Genomic DNA, 22,054 nt, shown 5'->3' on the forward strand with positions numbered 1-22,054 from the left:
TAAGTTTCCAACATTTGTCACTAAAGTTTTTCGTTCCTTTCCAGACCTTTTTTTCTGACCTTCTCTCGCTGACAGGACAATAAAACATGGTCCACAGTTTCTTCTTCTTCACAAAATCCACACTTTCCATTGTTATGCTTTCCAATAACATAGAAGGAACTATTAACACCAGTGTGACCGGGAACCCATATTGCTTCTTCTTGCATTAGTTCCATGTGTTCAAAACACACCTGGATTGTAGTTGTAGTCCAGTATTATTTCTCGCCTCTGATGCAGCACTTGAGACAGTTCAGCATATTAACATTATTATTAATAAGAGCCCAAATAATATTAGAAGATAATAGCCACTGCAGACTGACATCTGGCAAGAGATACAGAAGCTGAAACTTTATTAATGTCGAAAGAAATTCTTGTGCCAGAGTTTCATTAAATATTAACACCGAAGAATAACAAAAAAGTAACAAATCAACTAAAATAGAAAATAAATATTGATCATGATGAGCATGAAATCCACCCTCCACCATATAATATAGTTTTTATTTTTGTGCGCTTTTCTTATGTAACAAAATGAGACTACAAACTGCATTTTGTTGCGATTTAATAAATGATAATACACTTTATTATTATATCATTCTTATTATTATCGTTATGATTATTATTATTATTATTGTTGTTGTTGTTGTTGTTATTATTATAAACTTTATTGTAAGTGGCTTTGGATGAAAGTATCAGCTAGATACATGTAATATATATATATAGATATACATTATAATATAAATATATATAGATATAGATATATATCTATATATATAGTTATACATATACACATTATAGTATACATATATATTATATCATGAACAAAAGAAACACTAAAAGTTTGTTTTTGAATCGTTCGTCTCAACTCTGTGACGCGTTAACTAAACGTATTTCCGGACGTTCCTCTTGACCAATCACATCGCTGTTCCCTCCGTCTGCGCCCTTCTCATTGGTTGGCAGGGGGCAGTTTGTTTTTAAACGTCGGGCGCTGATTGGCTCCGAGTGTGAGGAGGCGCCGGTTTAAACGAGGGGGGCGGCAGCGACTTTCAGTTTGAATCAGCAGCTCGAGCCGCTAACAGACCGATACACGGTGAGTACCGCAGGTAGACTTCTCACCCGGTTCACGCGCGTGAGCGTGTTTGTTCCGTGTGTACCTGTTGAGATCCAGCAGCGGTTAGTCTCTTTGTGCTTTAAGTTAATTAAGAAACATGCTAACAACGAAGCTAACCCTAACCTCCAGTTAGGCCGATGAGCTAACGCTAACTGTCGCTAGCATCGAGCTAACACAGAACCGGAGCATGAACACGTTAGTGATAGCTCACCAACGGTTACTGGATTACCGACCGTTTTGTCCCCGTTAACACCGGGCTGTGTGTCTTACAATTCAACCGACACGGTGTTCAGTGCTGCTACATCCGGGTAGCTAATACGTAACGATGGCTGCTGTTGGCTAACGGTCATTTAAAGGGAGAGTTTATCCGCTGCGTGAAGGCTGTGTGTCAGCGTCTGTCTGTCTGTCCGCCGGTCTGTCTGTCTGACCGTCTGTCTGTCTTTTTGACTGTCTGTCTGTCTCTTTGACCGCCTGTCTGTCTGTCTGACTGCGTGTCTGTCTCTTTGACCGTCTGTCTGTCTCTCTGACCGCCTGTCTGTCTCTTTGAACGTCTGTCTCTTTGACCGCCCGTCTGTCTGTCTGTCTCTCTGACTGCCTGTCTGTCTGTCTCTGACCGCCTGTCTGTCTCTGACCGCCCGTCTGTCTGTCTGTTTGTCTCTCTGTCTGTCTGTCTCTCTAACTGCCTGTCTGTCTGTCTCTCTGACCGCCTGTCTGTCTCTTTGACCGTCTGTCTCTTTGACCGCCCGTCTGTCTGTCTGTCTGTCTCTCTGACTGCCTGTCTGTCTGTCTCTCTGACCGCCTGTCTGTCTCTGACCACCCGTCTGTCTGTCTGTCTGTTTGTCTCTCTGTCTGTCTGTCTGTCTGTCTGTCTCTCTGACTGCCTGTCTGTCTGTCTCTCTGACCGCCTGTCTGTCTCTTTGACCGTCTGTCTGTCTGTCTTTCTGACCGCCTGTCTGTCTCTTTGACCGTCTGTCTCTCTGACCGCCTGTCTGTCTCTTTGACCGTCTGTCTCTTTGACCGCCCGTCTGCCTGTCTGTCTCTCTGACTGCCTGTCTGTCTGTCTCTCTGACCGTCTGTCTCTCTGACCGCCTGTCTGTCTCTTTGACTGTCTGTCTCTTTGACCGCCCGCCTGTCTGTCTGTCTCTCTGACTGCCTGTCTGTCTGTCTGTCTCTCTGACCGCCTGTCTGTCTGTCTCTCTGACCGTCTGTCTCTCTGACCGCCTGTCTGTCTCTTTGACTGTCTGTCTCTTTGACCGCCCGCCTGTCTGTCTGTCTCTCTGACTGCCTGTCTGTCTGTCTCTCTGACCGCCTGTCTGTCTGTCTCTCTGACCGCCTGTCTGTCTGTCTCTCTGACCGCCTGTCTGTCTGTCTCTGACCGCCTGTCTGTCTCTCTGACCGCCCGTCTGTCTCTTTGACCGCCCGTTTGTCTGTCTCTCTGTCTGTCTGTCTGTCTCTCTGACTGCCTGTCCGTCTGTCTCTCTGTCTGTCTGTCTCTCTGACCGTCTGTCTTGTCTCGCCTCCAGCAGTGAACGCTCCATCTTGCACTCATGGCCTCTCAGAACATGGACCCCGCGGCGGCGGCAGCCTCGTCCACGGCCGCTCTGAAGGGCAGCGAGAGCGGCGGCAGCGCGGCCAGAAGCTCTGTGTCCAAACGGTGAGAGAGACGCACAAACGAGTCCGTCTCTGCTGTGACTCACGGTACCGACTACGAGGACCGCGCTGCGGCCTCTTAACGGATCTCACTCCGGTGTTTAACCACCAGCAATGAGCTGACTCTGTCTCATCACGAGCAGAATAACCCGTGAAAGTAGTTCATCTGCTCATGTTGAGACAAAGTCATTCAATATTTACGTTGAGGTTTGAAGATGTGTGTCGTTTCAACACAACAGTAAAGTTGTTTGTGTGTCTGCAGGCTGCAGCAGGAACTCATGACTCTGATGGTGAGTTTACATCCAATACATGTGTGTGACGTCACATGACTGGTCTCTCTCTGATGATGCAGCGATGACATCACATGACTCTCTCTCTCTGTGTGTGTGTGTGTGTGTGTGTGTGTGTGTGTGTGTGTGTGTGTGTGTGTGTGTGTGTGTGTGTGTGTGTGTGTGTGTGTGTGTGTGTGTGTGTGTGTGTGTGTGTGTGTGTGTGTGTGTGTTTTGTCGATGCAGATGTCGGGTGATAAGGGGGTCTCAGCGTTTCCAGAATCGGATAATCTCTTCAAATGGATCGGGACCATCAACGGAGCTCAGGGGACGGTACGTACGCACAGACGCAGAGCAGCGATTGGTTGATAATCGGTGATGATGACCGCGTGATGTCAGAGCTGCATTGCAAACACTGTCCGATCTGTCAATCAAACTTTTAGACCAGTCGGGGAGAATAAAATGAGAAAAGCCATCGGTGTTCTTTGCTCTTCTTTGCTCTCTGTTGAGTACGACGTTGTGTTTACCCGTCTGTCTCTCAGGTGTACGAGGGTCTCAGGTACCGGTTGTCTCTGGAGTTTCCTGCCGGTTACCCGTATCAGGCTCCGCGCGTGAAGTTCGTCACTCCCTGTTTTCATCCCAACGTGGACGAACAAGGTTTCATCTGTCTGGACATCCTGAAGGACAAGTGGTCGGCGCTCTACGACGTCCGCTCCATTCTGCTGTCCATCCAGAGCCTGCTGGGAGGTAACGTTCTCATCAACATTGTGTTCATTCTGGACGCATGTTTGCTCAAGCCCTGTTAATGTGTTTATTTGTGTAAACTACACGTTGATGTTTGTTTCAGAACCAAACAACGAGAGTCCGTTGAACACAACTGCTGCTGAACTCTGGGACAACCAAGAAGGTGAGAGGCTGCTGCTGCGTTCACTGACATCGCGTCTAAAGGACGCTTTACTTTATAACTGTTCCTTTTTAAAAAGGGACAGTTATACAGTTGAACTCAAGGCTAGGCTAGATCTATACTATGTCACTTCCTTTCGAGCGTTTCAGCTCGAGGAGTGAAACTGCTCAAGACTGCGGACGTCTTTTGTCCCGGGACACTTCCAGGTTTCACGCAGTCGAGCCTCCAGGGCGAGTCGGACGAAATGACTGTTCACCGTACGATGCACTCGGCCAGACGGTGATTCAACTGCATGGTCTGCGTCTGACTGACTCGTCTCAAACGAGCCCAATAAGTCCTACAACTTGTAAAACCCACAAATAGTGGTCAAATATTGGAGCTTCCGTAATCGGGTCTGTCGTTGAGGGAGATCGGCGGATTGAACTGAACTGCAGCTGTTTCACTGTACAACAGATCTGCGGTGAGACCAGATGGGAAGCAGGGGCTGATGGGAGATGTATTTCTAATGGCTGTTTTGTCTCTTTCAGCCTTTAAAACTCATCTACATTCGACCTTCCAGAATTGAAGCAGCTCCACGTTTTATTCTTCTTCTTCTTCTTCTTCTTCTGTCTATTTGCCTTCTGTGTTTGTAAAATATTTTTATGTTTGTCCACCTTGCTGTGTCAATAAAGTTCCTAATTCAACACACTGACTGAGGCTTTATTGGAGCAGATATCAGCTGCGTATCTGTGTCAACTTAAGTTATTACGTTAGATTTCACTGAACCAGTTAGCAGTAGCTATTAATGCAGCAAGACATTTCTCCATGAGTACTGTAACAGTCTATCAAATACACTTTACATAAATACAACGAGCAGACCTTTAGTTGAGATTGGCAACAATCTCGTCTCCATGTGTTCTAATTAAAATATTCATTTGCATTTTAAATTTGCGGCTAAACAAGCCTACGGATCAAACCTCAACATGAAGAATGTCTTCCCATGATTCACTGCTTCACCAGCCGGCATCCCTGCTGTTACGGAGCCAAAGTCTGATGTATAAAGCACCAAACTGACTAAGAAGAACTGCTGAAGTGGGATTTATTATATTAATGTGAACACTGTTTATTCAGATAACTATTAAAAAGGCTTATGTTAAAGGCAGGCCTATTATTTATTTATAAGTCTCTCTGTTTTATAAGTATAATTGGTCATGCATTAGAATGAATTATTGTTCCCCATTGCACTGTTAAAGTTACAGCACTACATTACGTTAATAGTACAGTCACATACCTAATTACAGATTCGGCTGCAAGCAAACTCAAAACTACAGATGTCGATTTATTTGTCCCAGAGAGACCTTGGTTCACAGCCAGTACACAAACATATGATATACACAGTGCAGCACATACTGTATAAACACACAGATCTATATACAGTATATCAAGAACTAATTTCATTGTTAAACAGCTCCACTTTATCTTCCTCCCCATAAACTGCTTTGTGCTGGTTCTCCCGGCTCTGCCGTCGGACCTGAGTGACGAGGTTCAGGGCCGTCCCTCCTTGAAGAAGAGGACGAGGTCGTCTTTCCTCCCGTCAGTTTTCACAGACAGTCGACAAACTCTGAAAGACTTTCTGATCTTATCCATGTCCAGTTTGTCCCATGCAGGGACCAGGAGTTTATTCTCATATTTGTTACTTTTAACTCAAAAAATATTTTGACTTCTTAAAATCTCTAAATGTGTTTGTACTCTAAACAGTGGTAGTAATAAAACTATGAACAATGACGTTTATTTGTATAACATCTATGATTCATATATGAGTATCCTGTCATGTTGTCAGGTATGATTAATCCAGGTGATGTCAGTTGGGGCTTCGCTTCCTCTACCCGACACAGCCCAGTCCACAGCACGGTGGCTGGCAGCAGGTCATCTTGTTGTTAGAGACGACTTCAACCTCCATCAGGTCCTCCAGGGTATCATCCGGCTGTTCCACGTCACCGCAAGCTTCGGCCCATGCTGGCTGGGTTGCCTCTACTGACCAGAACGCAACAGGAACCTGCAGAACACGGCAAGACACTACTCAATGTGCAAACAACTCCTCCAGGTATAAACACTCCCCCAAACACAAACACTCCCACAGGTACAAACACTCCTTCAAGGTTCAAGACACTCCCCCAAGGTTCAAGACACTCCCCCAAGGTACAAGAGACTCCCCCAGGTACAAACACTCCAGCAAGTACAAGAGACTCCCCCAAGGTACAAGAGACTCCCCAAGGTACAAACACTCCAGCAAGGTACATACTCTCCAGCAAGGTACAAGAGACTCCCACAGGTACATACTCTCCAGCAAGGTACAAGAGACTCCCACAGGTACATACTCTCCAGCAAGGTACAAGAGACTCCCACAGGTACATACTCTCCAGCAAGGTACAAGAGACTCCCCAAGATACAAGAGACTCCCCCAGGTACAAACACTCGAGCAAGGTATAAGAGACTTCCCCAAGGTACAAGAGACTCCCCAAGGTACATACACTCCAGCAATGTACAAAACACTCCCCAAGATACAAGACACTCTCACAGGTACAAACACTCCAGCAAGTACAAGACACTCCAACAAGTACAAGAGACTCCCCCTAAGCACAAGACACTCACCCAAGTACAAACACTCCACCAGGTACATGACACTCCCCTAGGTACAAGACACTCTACCACGTACAAGACACTGCCCCTGGTACAGACACTCCTTCAGACCAGTGGTCTGCAGGTGAAATCTTGTCATGTTCAATCTGTTCTAAACAGTTTTCCCTCTCTCTGCATCTGTCTCACCCTCATCTGCATCTCACTCAGCATTGCCTCCAGCGCTGCGATGTGATTGGTCAGATCAGGGCTCGGCACCTCCTCCAAGGTGAGCCATGGCACCTGGATTAAAGCCACTCGAGCTGCCAGGCCCACCACACCATCAATACATCCTGGAGAGAGAGAGTGAACACACAGACAGGGCAGACGTGCAACGTTAGTAGAATACATACAAGAAAATCAGATCGGACTGTACTGATCCATTATCATTTGTTTTAAAAGATCCTTAAGGCGTGTCTACGGCTCCTGAGAGAGGTTTCAGTGGTTCTAAAGGAGGTTGTAGGGGTCTTTGAGGACGTTACAATCCTAAAAGAGGTTAATCCTTCAAATGTTGGAGGATTATTGCGGATGTAACAGCATTTTTTCAAGGAGGTATCACTGAGGAGGCTCTTTGAGACCATGAAGAATGCCAAATAGTCCACAAGGAGGTACATGGACTGATTGAGGGAAGGGTATTCTTGAGGATGTTCCAGTTACCTTGAGGAGGTTTAAAAGCTCCTTAAGAAGTTCCAATGGTCCTCAATAAGGTTGTAGGGGTGGTCCTTGAAGGATTTACTGCACTGCCATTCTTGAGGTGGTTTATAAGGCTCTAGAGGTTTTTAGATATTCTTTAGAAAGTTGCCTAGATTCTTGGGTAGGTTCAATCCTTTTCAGGATTTCTGAAAAAAATTACCTCGCGATTGGTTCAGGGGGTCATTTGAACATTTTAGATATCTAGAGCTTAAAGAAATTCCAGTGCTCCTCAGGGAAATTGTAGGTGTCCTTGAATGTAGGACTCATCTCGGGAGTTCCGGTTATTCTTTAGGAGCTTTTAGGTAACAGGACCATTGAAGAGGTTCAGGTGGTCCATGAGGCGGTTGGATGAGTCTTAAAAGCATTTCTATTCTTCTATGATTTGAAGGATCTTTTGAAAATGTACCAGAAACTTTTAAGGAGGTTCTGTGGTAGTTTGAACAAGTGATATCCCAGAGAAGGTTCTGTGGGTCCTTAAAGAATGCTTATTGGTCCTCCAAGAGGTTTAAGGGATCATTGAAGGAGAGATTCTCTTAAGGTTGTGTCAGCTGTCACCCCTGAACATCTTCCAGTGGTCAGATTTATTCTTGAAGAATGTCTATTGGTCTTTGAAAAGATTTAAGTACTTTAGGAAGGATATTCATGATTTTTGGCATACGTTGTTTGGGTCCATGAGGAATATGAATCCCCAAGGAGAAGTACCAAGAATAAATTAAAGTGTTCCAGGAATCTTCGAAGATATTGTAGATGTCAGAGAGGAAGTGTCAGGGAACCTTGAAGAGGCTGTGAGAGTTCTTGATGAGATTATTGGGGTTCTTATAGAGGGTCTTGAAGATATTCCATATTCTAAGGGTCCTTGAAAGCGGTGTGGTATTCCATAAGGACGTTCAAAGGAGGCTTCAGGTGTCTTTTGAAGAGTTTATAGGAAGGATCTAGGAATTACTGAAGACGCTCCAGGAATCCTTCAGGAGCACACAGGTGTCATTGAAAGGTTGTAAGGATCTTTAAGGTAGTTCAGATCTTTAAGTTAGTTCCAGGTTTCAAACACTCAGCAGTTCAGTTAGAAGGAAGGAAAGAAAAGAGACAAGGAAGGAAGGTTCCACAGACAGGAAATGAAGGCCATCAGCTGACCTGTATTGACTAACGAGCGCCTGTTGTTGCGCTGGGTCAGAGGAAACTGTCCAATCAGATCGCAGGCCTTACAGAGGTCAAACAGAAAATTCTCTACAGCTGACAGGAAGAGAACCCACAGACGCTCTGAGGCCTGTCTGTCCTCCACACCTGAGGGGGCCGAGTCACAGTCTGACAGCAGATGCATCAGACGCCGGGACAGACCTGCAGACAGACAGACAAACAGACAGTCAGGTGGGATACAGACAGACAGGCGTCTGGTCGGAGCGGTTTTTCGTACCGCTGCAGATACGGTGTGCGAGCGCTCTCGTGTCGTCCATCTCGTCTCGCAGGAAGCTGCAGTCTGCCGAGCTGCCGAGTGACGCCGCCAGCTGCTGGAAACACGAGGTGACCCGACCGAGGGCCTCCAGAGCGCGCTCACACTCGCCCTGCTGCCGCCGCCGCGTCGCCAACTCGTCTACGGAACGCCGCCACCGGCTCATGATGTCATCGTCTTCCTGCCGGAGGGAGCAGGGCAGCTGTACGGTTCTCTTATCGTTGTATGAGGGTACTTATTATTGATTTTTTTTTTAGCCAAGATGGGTTGACAAAAAAAAATGCTGATAAAAAAATACCTGAGAACGTTTGATGTCAATGTCCGCTGTTTGTGTAGTTACTGCGGTTGGCCTGTAGAGGGCGGCTTTAATAATGTGTCATCACAAGGAGAGCTGACATTGGAAACATCATATTAGAAGAAAATACATTGAAATCATGAAGTGTATTTTCCTGTAAAGAGGATATCACAGTGAAACATTTTAGAGATCAATCAATCATGAATTATGTATTTTCAGTATTCATGTATTTAAGTGGTAATTGACCCTTCATCACAATCACTTTGTTATAGTTACTCGGAGAAGTTCTATCTTTATCTGTAACCTGTTTTTGCTGCTGAATCGGTTTGACACCATATTATAGACTTTTCTGTTTACTTCTCTCTGAAATCACAAAATGTGTTATAGTTATTCAGGAAGTGCAGTTAGTGACAGTGTGGGCTCCATGACAGCTTGATGGAGTAGCAGTGGAGAATTAGTGTTTCTACCTTCGCTTTAAGATACAAACTGAAGGCGTACCTTCAGTTTGTATCATTACATTTTAAACCACGCTAAACACATTTTAAACCTGCTCTTTTTAAAATGTAAAAAATAGAAATGTATTTATTAAGAGGACCTTTATTAGTAAATCAAAATGTTCTACGATTTGGCAAGTTACTCTTATTAAATGTCTCTTTACTAATAAAGCGTCAGTAAATCTGATTTGTTATCCACTAATAAAACAAGTAACAAATGAATAACTTTTAAACTCTTTACAATCAGTGACTTATTGAAACATGGTATGTTAAAGATTACATATTAACGGAAGCTGACAGCAATGATTTAAATCTAAATCTGCGATACAAACAATATATTAATACTTTACACAATCTGTATATTTATAATGTTCAAAATCAGAGAAAAAGGTGGTAATGGAGACATAAGACGGGATGTTTAAAGTTTTAGATTGTGGTCTTACCTGATCACGACTCCATCAACCTTCTTCTGTAGAGGAGGACTGTGTGATGTCAGGCAGGTTTCTATAAACATTCTTCTTCTCCTCTCAGGAGACGTCAGTGTTTTTTAATTAACGGCAGCTGAGGTCCTCCCAGGAGCCTCTTTGTTTTACCCTCAGCCCTGTTTTGCAGGCAAACCTCGCGTCAGGGATTCACCTGTCCAGGTCATATCAGGGTTATTTATAGAGAGAAGGACCCAGGTGCTGTTCTATAGTCTTTTCCATCCCTTTAATGTTGCTGTCGTCACGGTAAAGATGTTTGTTCGCATTCATGGTTCATGGTTGCTACTAAATAATCTTTAGAGTTATACCATACTCATCACAGGTGTTGCCAGGTGAACTTTAAAGACAAACTGAATCTTTCCCTAAAGAGGCATAGCTCATCAATTTCACACTTTACCCAGGTAGCCATTCAAATCAAGCAAGAGGCGGGCGTTACTACTCTACTACTTCCTTTTTCTTTTGATACTAGTAGATGTCACTCGGCAACCTTTGGTTCTGCCGAGTGAAGGCGATGTGGAAGTGTCTTTAAAGCTGCATTCTCTCTAGTGTCCACCAGGGGGCGACTCCTCTGGTTGTATAGAAGTCTAGTCTAAAATGACTCTACTTCTCTCTTGATTTATTCCCTCAGTAAACATTGTAAACATGAGTTTATGGTCTCAATCTTGGCTCATGATTGGCTCGGGTGGGTGTGTGTGCGGGACTTTGATACAGCGGCTTCATTGAAGTAACATTAACAGTAACATTAACTGTACTAACTGTAGTAAGAGGTAACTGTTGACATTAGTTACAGTAATGTTAACACTAGTTATTGTACAAATAGCAGTAACAGTAACTTTACTAACAGTAATACTAATCAGTAAACGGTAGTAATATCTGCAGTAGTCAAAGTATAAAAAATCTGAGATTAGTCACATTTCAGTGTCTGTAGTTTATTCGATGTTTAAATGGAGCACACACTGCACATGCTCCACTCACTACAAAGACAGGAAGTGACACAACAGCTGCTGCAGGCTAGCTGACCAACCGTGTCCTCCTCATCAACATCATCACATGATCATTAATCAAACACCAAATCAAACAATGGCACTTTAAAAAGACAGAAAACTTAAAGGAACAGTCCAACAGCTCATTAAATCATCTCGTTCTCTGTCGTCTCTGAGGGAAACTGTTAGCTTAGCACAAATGCTGCAAGCAGGGGAAAACGTTTAGCTTAGCACAAATGCTGCAAGCAGGGGATAAACTGTTAGCTTAGCAGAAAGGCTGCTATCAGGGGAAATCTGTTAGCTTAGCACAAAGTCTGGAAGCAGGGGAAAACTGGTAGCTTAGCACAAAGGCGGCTAGCAGGGGGAAATCTGTTAGCTTAGCAGAAAGACTGCTAGCAGGGGAAATCTGTTAGCTTAGCACAGGGGGATAAACTGTTAGCTTAGCACAAAGACTGGAAGCAGGGGGAAATCTGTTAGCTTAGTTTAATCAAAAAATAAATTATTTACATATCGTACGTTATTTATTGAACAGCTGTAGAAGCAGAAATGTTAAAGTATATATAATAGTAGTTAAACTCTGAAGTGACTTCTTCTCTGGTGTTTTCAGAGGACACTGGTGGAAAATCATCAGATTTTCTTTGAGGCTCGTATGTTTCTGCAGCACTGCGACCGCAGGTTGTGAAATGACATGTTATTAACATGTGGTGGCTGAAGAAGACATGTCGTGAAGAACATCCACCAACAGTGTTGTTTTCTGTAGACAATATCACAAATTATTGTGTTTATGTAACATACACAAACACACACACACACACACATGTGAATGTGTAAACATTCAGAAAAGTTACAGTTACATCTGACTAAATTCATACACTCAGGTCATTAAAAAGGATTTATACACTTGTTTGTATTTGAACAAACTGCGACAAATACACAACAAAGAAGCTAATTTAGACTTAATTTGTATTATGATATTTAATAAGGCATCTTGGATGTGAACACTTAGAAGTTAGAATAACGGGAGATTCTCCTTTTCTTTATGTTTTGCCGACATTGTGGGAATACACTTCGACAGGAAGCCAGGACTTTGACGATGCTAAGCTAGCAGTTTCCCATCTAGTTCCAGTCTTTGTGCTAAGCAAGGCTAACAGTCCTGGACCTCTCTCTGTACTGGAGTCTTAAGAAAATAGAAAACAAGCGTATTTAATGACTGTCAGTTACAGATTCACACATATTAAACAGTTACATGTGTTGTTTTCAACATGGTTAATTTGTTTAAAGTCTCTGTCAGTCTGCACAGTACAGTGGTTTCAGTCTACAACAGCGTTAATGTTCACAGGCAGAAGTCTCCTCTGAGTGGCTGACAGACGTCCCGTGACATCGGCTGACAGTTTGTTGTTTCCGAATATAAAATTAAACAGCTTGTTCTCAGTTTGTCCAGCAGGAGGCGACAAAGAGAAAAACCTTCACAGTAAAACATCAGAAAGAGAGAGAGATAAACTCCGCCTCTTCTCTGTGATGTCATCACCTGGTCCTGGTCTAAATTGGCTGTAGCCACAAGGAGGGATGGATGGGAGGGGGGGGTAATGCTGGTATTCAGGGGGGGGCGGGGTCAGAGTGGACAGGTGTGTCTGATGGGTCAGTCTATAGGTGAGTGATTGTTGTTCTGGTGTTGTTCTGTTGTTATTCTGCTTCTGGTGTTGTTCTGGTGTTGCTATTTTGGTTCTGGTGTTGTTTTGTTGTTGTTCTGGTTCTGGTGTTGTTTTGTTGTAATTCTGGTTCTGGTGATGTTTTGTTGTTGTTTTGGTTCTGGTGTTGTTTTGTTGTAATTCTAGTTCTGGTGTTGTTTTGTTGTTGTTCTGGTGTTGTTCCGTCGTTGTTATTCTGGTTGTTGTGTTGTTCGATTGTTGTGTTTCAGATTACAGATTGTGTGATATCGCTCGGTGCTCGTGTCGTCAAAGCTCTTTGAATTATGTTTTTATCTTTCTTTTTTATTTAGTTTCACACCTCCGGGGTTGATAATAAAAACATAAGGTTTAAATTGACATACACACCAATAACGTATGTCATCTATTCTGTTCTACAACAAAACATCCAAGCAACACATCGATTTACTGGAACACATGAATGTAATTGTAGTCAGAAGTAGACTGATGTTATAATTCTGTTGAATCAGTTTTTGTGATGTATTGTTTTACCGCCTGAATGTCCTCTTTAGTTTTCTTTCGATTGTAAAATCTGCGGCTTGGTGGTTCTGTTGATGTTGGCTTGGTTTGTTCTGTTGGGTTGTTGGTTCTGGTGTGATAGCTCATGTTGTGACTTGTTTTGTTGCTGGTTCTGGTGGCACTGTTGTTGTTCTGACCGTTGTTTGTGTTGTTGTTGTTGTTGTTGTTGACTCTTTGTTCTGGTGGTTCTCACCGCTGTCGTGACGGCCGTGTAGTTCTCGTGGTGTGATGTTGTTGTTGTTGTTGATGTCGTCGTCATGGTCACAGCAGCCTGTTCGTGGCGGTCGATGGCGGCGGGCGGCGTGTTGTTTGTATCACTGTCGGTGTCATGGCAGGGCGTGCGTGCGCGCGGCGAGCGCCTCCATCAGCTCGTGACACAGACACTGACAGAAGCCGTAGAGGACGAGCAGCAGCAGCGTGGAGGGAACCAGACTCACCAGGACCACGCCCAGCCACAGCTGACCGATCATCAGCAGGTAGATCCCCAGAGGCAGAGAGCTGAAGTACACCTGTCCAAAGCACACAACCACACCACGTCAGACACACACACACACACACACACACACACACACCTGTCAGCTCGTCCGGCCTTTCCTTCCTGGTTTGAATGTACTGACCAGGCAGAGCGCCCCCAGCAGGCAGCGGGGGAAGCTGCGGGACGTCCAGGCGCGACACTTTTGAGCCGGCAGGTTGCAGGGCAGCGAGTCCAGGCTGGGGGGGCGGTACAGACCCACCACGTTGAGCATGCTCAGTGAGTCCGAGGACGGGGAATCCTCGGGGAGCTCCATGATGGTGATGACCAGACAGTCTGAGGAGCGGTGGGACGACTCCACGCCTCCTCCTCCTGACAGACAGACAGACAGAGTGAGTGAGTGAGTGAGTGAGTGAGAGAGAGAGAGAGAGAGACGGAGGACTTTTATGTTCCAGTCTGGAACTAAGAAATCAAACATGATAAAGGAAACTTGTCCTGTTACTTTACCGGTCAGACTGTTTGGACTCAGCACCACCTCCGCTCCACCTCCTCCTCCTCCTCCTCCTCCTCTTCCTCCTCCTCCTCTTCCTCCTCCTCCTCCTCCACCTCCTCCTCGGCGGGCTCGGTCCTGACAAGACAGAACAGCCAGGATGTGTCGGTCGTCCTCCATCAACCACACCTTAACAAGAGGACAGAGACAGGAAGACGGCTTGTCCAACTCCGAAATGGAGGAGAGTCACCTCCTTAATAAAGTCTCACCTCCTCGTTAATAAAGTCTCACCTCCTTGTTAACAAAGTCTCACCTCCTCGTTAACAAAATTAAATCTCACCTGTTTGTTAATAAAGTCTCACCTCCTCGTTAATAAAGTCTCACCTCCTCGTTAACAAAATGAAGTCTCACCTCCTCGTTAATGAAGTCTCACCTCCTCGTTAATAAAGTCTCACCTCCTCGTTAATAACGTCTCACCTCCTCGTTAATGAAGTCTCACCTCCTCGTTAATAACGTCTCACCTCCTCGTTAATTAAGTCTCACCTCCTCGTTAACAAAATTAAGTCTCACCTCCTCGTTAATAAAGTCTCACCTCCTCGTCGGGGACGTAGGTCTCGTGGCGACAGAACGGACAGCAGATGATAGACGGAGAAGACTCTCCTAAAAATCAATCAGAAGAGTCACATGACACATGAGTATGATGTCATACAGGTAAAATAGCTCCGTCAGCACCGTTGCTACTGTTAGCACTGTTAGCTGCTAGCTGCCGACTCATCCGTTGCCATGTTGAGAGCCGTTAAGACTAGATGGGAAACCGGTCTGTAATTGACGTTGTAGAGTCACTCTGAGGGGCTCCACCAGAAACATCTCTAAATACACAATAGTGCAGATTCTACAGACTATTTACTGACAGTAAATCAGTTCAAATTGGCAAAAAATCCAAGTTTTTAGTCCTTATTTTTTAAGTCTGACACAAGTCCAAGTCAGAGGGATCCCTCCTCTGTTGCGCTCCCTAAGCTTTCTCCCTGGTAAAGGTTTTTTTTTGTTGGGGGGGGGGGGGGGGTGTTTCCCGTTCCGACGCGAGGATAAATAAAATAGATGGAGTTTTAGGTCAACAGCTGCGGTTGATGTCAAGGGAAACCGTTGACTCGTAAATCATCTCTTCACAGGTGATTTATGGGATTTGTCTAAAGTCCTTAAAGATAAGTCCAAGTCACGTCGCTCAGAGATCTGATGTTGTGATTTTAAACAAATCAAAACTTGAGACAAGTTCAAGTCACGCCACTGGACTTTTCTTTCATGTCTCGAGTCAATTCAAGTCTCAATGGAGTCAAGTCAAGACTCAAGGTCCAAGTCAAGACTCAAGTCCTCTGAAGTCCAAGTCAAGACTCAAATCCTCTAAAGTCCAAGTCAGGTCTAAAGTCCTCTAAAGTCCAAGTCAAGACTCAAGTCCTCTAAAGTCCAAGTCAAAACTCAAGTCCTCTAAAGTCCAAGTCAGGTCTAAAGTCCAAGTCAGGCCTGACGTCCTCTAAAGTCCAAGCCAAGACTCAAGTCCTCTAAAGTCCAAGTCAAAACTCAAGTCCTCTAAAGTCCAAGTCAAGACTCAAGTCCTCTAAAGTCCAAGTCAAAACTCAAGTCCTCTAAAGTCCAAGTCAGGTCTGACGTCCTCTAAAGTCCAAGTCAAGACTCAAGTCCTCTAAAGTCCAAGTCAAAACTCAAGTCCTCTAATGTCCAAGTCAGGTCTAAAGTCCAAGTCAAAACTCAAGTCCTCTAAAGTCCAAGTCAGGTCTAAAGTCCAAGTCAGGTCTGACGTCCTCTAAAGTCCAAGTCAAGACTCAAGTCCTCTAAAGTCCAAGTCAGGTCTCAAGTCCTCTAAAGTCCAAGTCAGGTCTCAAGTCCTCTAAAGTCCAAGTCAGGTCTAAAGTCCAAGTCAAGACCCAAGTCCTCCAAAGTCCAAATCAAGACTCAAATCCTCTGAAGTCCAACTCAGGTCTAAAGTCCTCTAAAGTCCAAGTCAAGACTCAGGTCCTCTAAAGTCCAAGTCCTCTAAAGTATCAAGTGATTCCAAATCTTTCAAGGACTTCTTTTTGTGACCTCTTTTTACGCTTGAGTCCAAGTCTAATCCTCCGATCGAAGTCAAGAGAAACCATCAACCCCTGAGTTGATGGTCTCCAGTCTCAAGCCAAGTCTTAAGAGACTAGAGTCCAGGTCTCAGGTCTACAGCTGTGATTAGTGTCAAGGGAAACCAAATACCGGCCCCTTTTACCGTTGATTCATGGGAAACAACTCGCTGGAAACAACTTGCTTCACCCTCCATGTGTTCACTCATCTTTGCCAGGCGAGTGGACTCACCCATGTCGACCATCTTCTTCAGACACTTGGCACAGACTCGGTGCAGACAGCCCAGCAGTTTGGGTTTCCGACTTCGAGTGTCGTAGCGGTTGTAGCAGATTTTACACTCGAGTTCCTCCAGAGTGTAAACCAGAGACTGAGCCCAGGTCTGCACACATGACAACACAAGGTTTTATAACGGCTAAAATGATTCCGCGTCTTCGCCCTCTACGAAGCGAATAAAAGCTTTTGTTCAAACTCTCAGAACCATATTTAAATTCTAGTTCAAGATCTAGTAAAGTGTAGAGTTCAAACTGTGGAACGATATTAGAGGTGACACTGTGGGTGAGGAGTCTCACCTTGGCTTCCATCTCCCGGCCAGGCTCCGCCTCCTTGAGCAGGCTCATTTTCTATTGGCTGTCGTCTTCACCCGAACCAGGAAAGAGGGGCCAGCGGTTGGACGGAGCTTAGCTCAACCTGAGGCCGTCAGCTGACTGGAAGACAAGAGTAAAACTAGTCTTTAACTAGAGGTGAGACGATGCACAGGACTCCAAATGGATCCGTTTGTTTTGATTTGTTTTAAACAGGAAGTAGCGTCAAAGACAGACACAATACTGAGGACATAAGGTAACACTGTGCACCGATTGGTTGTTTCTCTCTCTACACAGACGAAGGCAGCGGTGACCTACCTGACTCCAGATCAGCTGATCAGTCTGACAGTCTGGGAGGACGCCCATCTGCAGAGAGACAAGAGACAGACAGACGGGTCAATGAGACAGACAGACAGGTCAATGAGACAGATGGGTCAATGAGACAGACAGACAGGTCAATGAGACAGACAGACAGGTCAATGAGACAGACGGGTCAATGAGACAGACGGGTCAGTGAGACAGACGGGTCAGTGGGACAATAAACAGTATCTACAAGACAGAGTATCAGCGAGTACTATCACTGTATATATATATATATTTATTACTTATCTCGTCTGGTTTATTGTTGATGTTAATTTATCGAGTAGCCTCAGAAACACACACACACACACACACACACACACACACACACACACACACACACACACTGTGCTGTATTTATAGACTGCAGCTGTTATGTAACTGGGGGAGGGGGGGGACACTGGGGGATGCTGATGTTGCTATGGCAACAGCTTTACCTGTGCCTGAACCCCTCCCAGATGAGCCAATCGGGTGAGTCAGATGTGATCACATGTCCGGTGAACAGAAACAATGTGATCAGCTGATTCACCGACTGATCGGAGAGGAGAAGACGAGTTTCAGACCAGATTTACTGCTCAGAGACACAATCCCACAATGCACTGCTTCACGTGTGATTGATGTGTCAATGACAGTCACGTGACTCTAGAGCTGTCAGTGATGTAGTACAATACTAAACTATGTATTACTGTGTAGTGTACTGTGTATTACTGTCCACTAACAGAGTGTTGTAGAGGGAGCCCTGAGCAGAGAACCAGACGGGTTCTAACAGAACCTTCAGCTGCAGGATCATCGTTAGTCAACTCTGACATCATCACTGAAGCTCTGACATCATTACTGAGGCTTTGACATCATTACTGAAGCAGTGACATCATTACTGAGGCTGTGACATCATTACTGAAGCTGTGACATCATCACTGAAGCTCTGACATCATTACTGAAGCTGTGACATCATCACTGAAGCTCTGACATCATTACTGAAGCATTGACATCATTACTGAAGCTGTGACATGATTATTGAAGCTGTGACATCATTACTGAAGCTTTGACATCATCACTGAAGCTTTGACATCATTACTGAAGCTGTGACATCATTACTGAAGCTCTGACATCATTACTGAAGCTGTGACATCATTACTGAAGCTGTGACATCATTACTGAAGCTCTGACATCATTACTGAAGCTGTGACATCATTACTGAAGCTCTGACATCATTACTGAAGCTGTGACATCATTACTGAAGCTGTGACATCATTACTGAAGCTGTGACATCATTACTGAAGCTGTGACATCATTACTGAAGCTGTGACATCATCACTGAAGCTGTGACATCATTACTGAAGCTGTGACATGATTATTGAAGCTGTGACATCATTACTGAAGCTGTGACATCATCACTGAAGCTGTGACATCATTACTGAAGCTTTGACATCATTACTGAAGCTGTGACATCATTACTGAAGCTGTGACATCATCACTGAAGCTGTGACATCATTACTGAAGCTGTGACATGATTATTGAAGCTGTGACATCATTACTGAAGCTTTGACATCATCACTGAAGCTTTGACATCATTACTGAAGCTGTGACATCATTACTGAAGCTGTGACATCATTACTGAAGCTGTGACATCATTACTGAAGCTTTGACATCATCACTGAAGCTGTGACATCATTACTGAAGCTTTGACATCATTACTGAAGCTGTGACATCATCACTGAAGCTGTGACATCATTACTGAAGCTGTGACATCATTACTGAAGCTGTGACATCATTACTGAAGCTTTGACATCATCACTGAAGCTGTGACATCATTACTGAAGCTGTGACATCATTACTGAAGCTTTGACATCATTACTGAAGCTGTGACATCATTACTGAAGCTGTGACATCATTACTGAAGCTTTGACATCATCACTGAAGCTGTGACATCATTACTGAAGCTGTGACATCATTACTGAAGCTGTGACATCATTACTGAAGCTGTGACATCATTACTGAAGCTGTGACATGATTATTGAAGCTGTGACATCATTACTGAAGCTGTGACATCATCACTGAAGCTGTGACATCATTACTGAAGCTTTGACATCATTACTGAAGCTGTGACATCATTACTGAAGCTGTGACATCATCACTGAAGCTGTGACATCATTACTGAAGCTGTGACATGATTATTGAAGCTGTGACATCATTACTGAAGCTTTGACATCATCACTGAAGCTTTGACATCATTACTGAAGCTGTGACATCATTACTGAAGCTGTGACATCATTACTGAAGCTGTGACATCATTACTGAAGCTTTGACATCATCACTGAAGCTGTGACATCATTACTGAAGCTTTGACATCATTACTGAAGCTGTGACATCACTCCTAAGTAAAGTTGCAATACTCTGGTAATATTCAAGCTGGAAACTTTACATGAGATTTAACGGGAAATGAGGTGAATAAATTGTAAATATAGCGGGTTATCATTTACCATATCATAAAAATAATCCATTCATTTGTCAAATACACACAAAGTAAAGTGTGTCATGTGATGAGGTAGCTAGCGAGCAAGTTAACTAATAGGAAAGGTTTTAAGTAAACCACTAATTTATAGAAATAATTGAAGAGTTGTAGTGCAGGTTACAATTCAATTAAAAGGGTTAAACCAAAACCTGCCAAAAGACCTAGAATGATTATGTTAACACAATAAACTTGAGATTCTGCCTTGATTTTGGGCGGACAGAAGCTGTAGTGATTCTGAGCACCAGAGTCCCTTTAGAAAACCTCTCATTCTACTGCAGCAGGGTCTGACAGTCTGACCCTCTCAGTCCTGGTTCTGGTCCCTTCCCTCCCTCCTTCGGGTCCAGCAATACGTCCTGGGTCTTCAGCAGAGAGGAGAAGCTCTGCTCCTGGAGGAGGAGGAGGAGGAGGAGGAGGAGGAGGAAGAGGAGGAGGAGGAGACGACGCTGCTGCTGCTGCTGCTGCTGCCGGGAGCTGAGCTCTCCTCCTCCCTCCGGAGCTCCGACTGCAGGTCCAAGGCTGCAGAGAAGCCGGACCTTGGTCTGTCCACGGTGGACCGGTCTCTGCTGGAGGATCTGGGTCTGTCTACGGAGGACTAGGTCTCTGCTGGAGGATCTGGGTCTGTCTACGGAGGACTAGGTCTCTGCTGGAGGATCTGGGTCTGTCTACAGTGGACCAGGTCTCTGCTGGAGGATCTAGGTCTGTCTACAGTGGACCAGGTCTCTGCTGGAGGATCTGGGTCTGTCTACAGTGGACCAGGTCTCTGCTGGAGGATCTGGGTCTGTCTGTCTTTACATTAAAGCTCTGGTTGTCACATAGAGAACCTTTAGCTCTAAACTCATTTACAATATGTATTTGTCCCTCATTGCATCGTTTTCGTTCAGATCATCTCTTGTTTTTATTGTTATCAGCGCTCTATTCTTTTGTTTGTTGCTAAATATAGTTTTGCATAAGACTGTGACATCACTGCTGAGGCTGTGACCTCATTGGTGGAGAGGCGTACGTGTTGTCACGGTGTCGTGTTGCCGCTCACCTGCTGGACGGTGGATGTCGCGTCGATAGGTGCCAGACGGATGTAGGTTGCAGGTTGAGTTGCTGTCGCGTCACACCGAAGCAACACAGTGGTGATTAAACACCAACAATGTGGTTGCTGTAGTTTCCCTCAGGCTGAAGCAACATGGTGGTTATTAAAACCTCTACAGTTCATTTCTAAGTTGCTGCAGGTTCTGTTGCAGGAGGGCACAGTTGTATGTTTAGTTGCTGTGGGTTTAGTTGCTGTAGTCCTTGAAGCTTTAAGGTTGGAACAATATGTGGTTGATAAACATCAGTCTAGTTGCTGTATTCTCCCTTTATTGTAAGTTAAAGCAACACTGCAGTTGTGTAAAATCAGTGGCCTGGTTGCTTTATATATGATTGCTGCAGATTCTGTTGCTGTCGGCCTGGATGCTGTAGTTGCTGTCGTCACTGTCAGGTTAAAGCGACATTAAAACATCAACGGTCTGGTTGCTCGTTGCTGCAGGTGCAGTTAGTTGCCTTACATGTTGCTGCTGCTGGTGGGTCTGGTTGCTGGAGGTGCGTCGTCTCCGTCAGAGGGAAGCAACACTGCAGCAACAGTCTGGTTGCCGCTGATGAGGTCGCCGTGGTCTCTCTCAGGTTGAAGCAACACTGCGGTCGGTGCCCGTCATCGTCGGCCTCATTAAACAGCCCGCGGTCGTCGCGCTATATCGGGCTAAACCGAACGGTCCGTCGGTGTCTTCTGGTCCGTCGGTTTGTCGGTCGTCTGACCGGGTGCTGGTCCCGGTGACTCACCGTCTCTCCTCCGTCTCTCTGCTGCTCACTGCGGCGCGCGGCCCGGCGGCAGGAGACCGGGTTACCATGGCAACCGGCCCGCAGCAGGATGACGGGAAATTCTTCTACGGACGACGACGACGATGACGATGACGATGATGACGTACAGCAGAGAGGATCGATGACGTGATCAATTATCTGATCACTTCATAAACCTATAACACACTGACAATAAATCTGTTATAAATAAATAAACAAACAACTAAACAAACAACTAAATAAATAAATAAATAAATGAATAGATAAATAGATAAATAAATAAAAACATTATTTTATTGTTTACTGTTTTCACTTTTGACTTTTTGGATCTAATCTGTTTCTATTTAATATATATTTATTTTACGTTTTTTGGATAAAATTATTTTATGTTATGTTTTATATCTAATTGTTTTATTTTCTCAGTGGGATGTATTTTTTTTAACAGCCCTG

The 22,054-nt window shown here is 44.6% G+C and overlaps 3 protein-coding genes across 4 annotated transcripts; 1 reads left to right on the forward strand and 2 right to left on the reverse strand.

Moving 5' to 3' along the window:
* The first annotated feature begins 1,050 nt into the window (after positions 1 to 1,050).
* ube2c (ubiquitin-conjugating enzyme E2C) lies at positions 1,051 to 4,653 on the forward strand. Of its 2 annotated transcripts, XM_068722296.1 has the most exons (7): positions 1,051 to 1,126; positions 2,671 to 2,801; positions 3,060 to 3,087; positions 3,313 to 3,399; positions 3,609 to 3,813; positions 3,914 to 3,973; positions 4,498 to 4,653. In XM_068722296.1, the coding sequence occupies exons 2-7, from the start codon at positions 2,695 to 2,697 to the stop codon at positions 4,533 to 4,535; spliced, it is 525 nt and encodes a 174-aa protein (XP_068578397.1). In that variant the 5' UTR covers positions 1,051 to 1,126; positions 2,671 to 2,694; the 3' UTR covers positions 4,536 to 4,653. The 2 variants fall into 2 exon arrangements, with proteins under 2 accessions (XP_068578397.1, XP_068578396.1); XM_068722295.1 differs by lacking the exon at positions 1,051 to 1,126 and having other exon boundaries at positions 1,534 to 2,801.
* Positions 4,654 to 5,831: 1,178 nt separating this feature from the next.
* Positions 5,832 to 8,969, reverse strand: zgc:109913 (regulator of G-protein signaling 9-binding protein). Its single transcript, XM_068721967.1, has 4 exons — positions 8,730 to 8,969; positions 8,450 to 8,653; positions 6,776 to 6,918; positions 5,832 to 6,005 (listed from the first exon to the last, which is right to left on the reverse strand). Exons 1-4 carry the CDS (start codon positions 8,929 to 8,931, stop codon positions 5,832 to 5,834), a joined length of 723 nt encoding a protein of 240 aa, XP_068578068.1. The 5' UTR covers positions 8,932 to 8,969.
* Positions 8,970 to 10,996: 2,027 nt separating this feature from the next.
* Positions 10,997 to 17,023, reverse strand: LOC137880767 (E3 ubiquitin-protein ligase RNF182). Its single transcript, XM_068722292.1, has 6 exons — positions 16,897 to 17,023; positions 16,559 to 16,706; positions 14,799 to 14,866; positions 14,224 to 14,395; positions 13,862 to 14,088; positions 10,997 to 13,753 (listed from the first exon to the last, which is right to left on the reverse strand). The coding sequence occupies exons 1-6, from the start codon at positions 16,942 to 16,944 to the stop codon at positions 13,571 to 13,573; spliced, it is 846 nt and encodes a 281-aa protein (XP_068578393.1). The 5' UTR covers positions 16,945 to 17,023; the 3' UTR covers positions 10,997 to 13,570.
* Between the last annotated feature and the right edge of the window lie 5,031 nt (positions 17,024 to 22,054).

Source organism: Cebidichthys violaceus, unplaced genomic scaffold (genome assembly GCF_023349555.1).
Source record: "Cebidichthys violaceus isolate CVI_PGR_0920_01 unplaced genomic scaffold, fCebVio1.0.p SCAF_29, whole genome shotgun sequence".
NCBI lineage: Eukaryota > Metazoa > Chordata > Actinopteri > Perciformes > Stichaeidae > Cebidichthys > Cebidichthys violaceus.

Bases quoted from the DNA above. Each gene is read 5' to 3' on its own strand.
- ube2c (XM_068722296.1), top strand. From the start codon at position 2,695: ATGGCCTCTCAGAACATGGACCCCGCGGCGGCGGCAGCCTCGTCCACG. The intron at 2,802-3,059 runs GTGAGAGAGACG...GTGTGTCTGCAG, and splicing joins AGAAGCTCTGTGTCCAAACG to GCTGCAGCAGGAACTCATGA. The intron at 3,814-3,913 runs GTAACGTTCTCA...TGTTTGTTTCAG, and splicing joins CATCCAGAGCCTGCTGGGAG to AACCAAACAACGAGAGTCCG.
- zgc:109913 (XM_068721967.1), bottom strand. From the start codon at position 8,931: ATGAGCCGGTGGCGGCGTTCCGTAGACGAGTTGGCGACGCGGCGGCGG. The intron at 8,654-8,729 runs GTACGAAAAACC...GTCTGTCTGCAG, and splicing joins CGCACACCGTATCTGCAGCG to GTCTGTCCCGGCGTCTGATG. The intron at 6,006-6,775 runs GTGAGACAGATG...CGTGTTCTGCAG, and splicing joins TGAGTGAGATGCAGATGAGG to GTTCCTGTTGCGTTCTGGTC.
- LOC137880767 (XM_068722292.1), bottom strand. From the start codon at position 16,944: ATGAGCCTGCTCAAGGAGGCGGAGCCTGGCCGGGAGATGGAAGCCAAG. The intron at 14,089-14,223 runs GTAAAGTAACAG...TCTGTCTGTCAG, and splicing joins GAGTCCAAACAGTCTGACCG to GAGGAGGAGGCGTGGAGTCG. The intron at 13,754-13,861 runs GTCAGTACATTC...TGCTTTGGACAG, and splicing joins TGCTGGGGGCGCTCTGCCTG to GTGTACTTCAGCTCTCTGCC.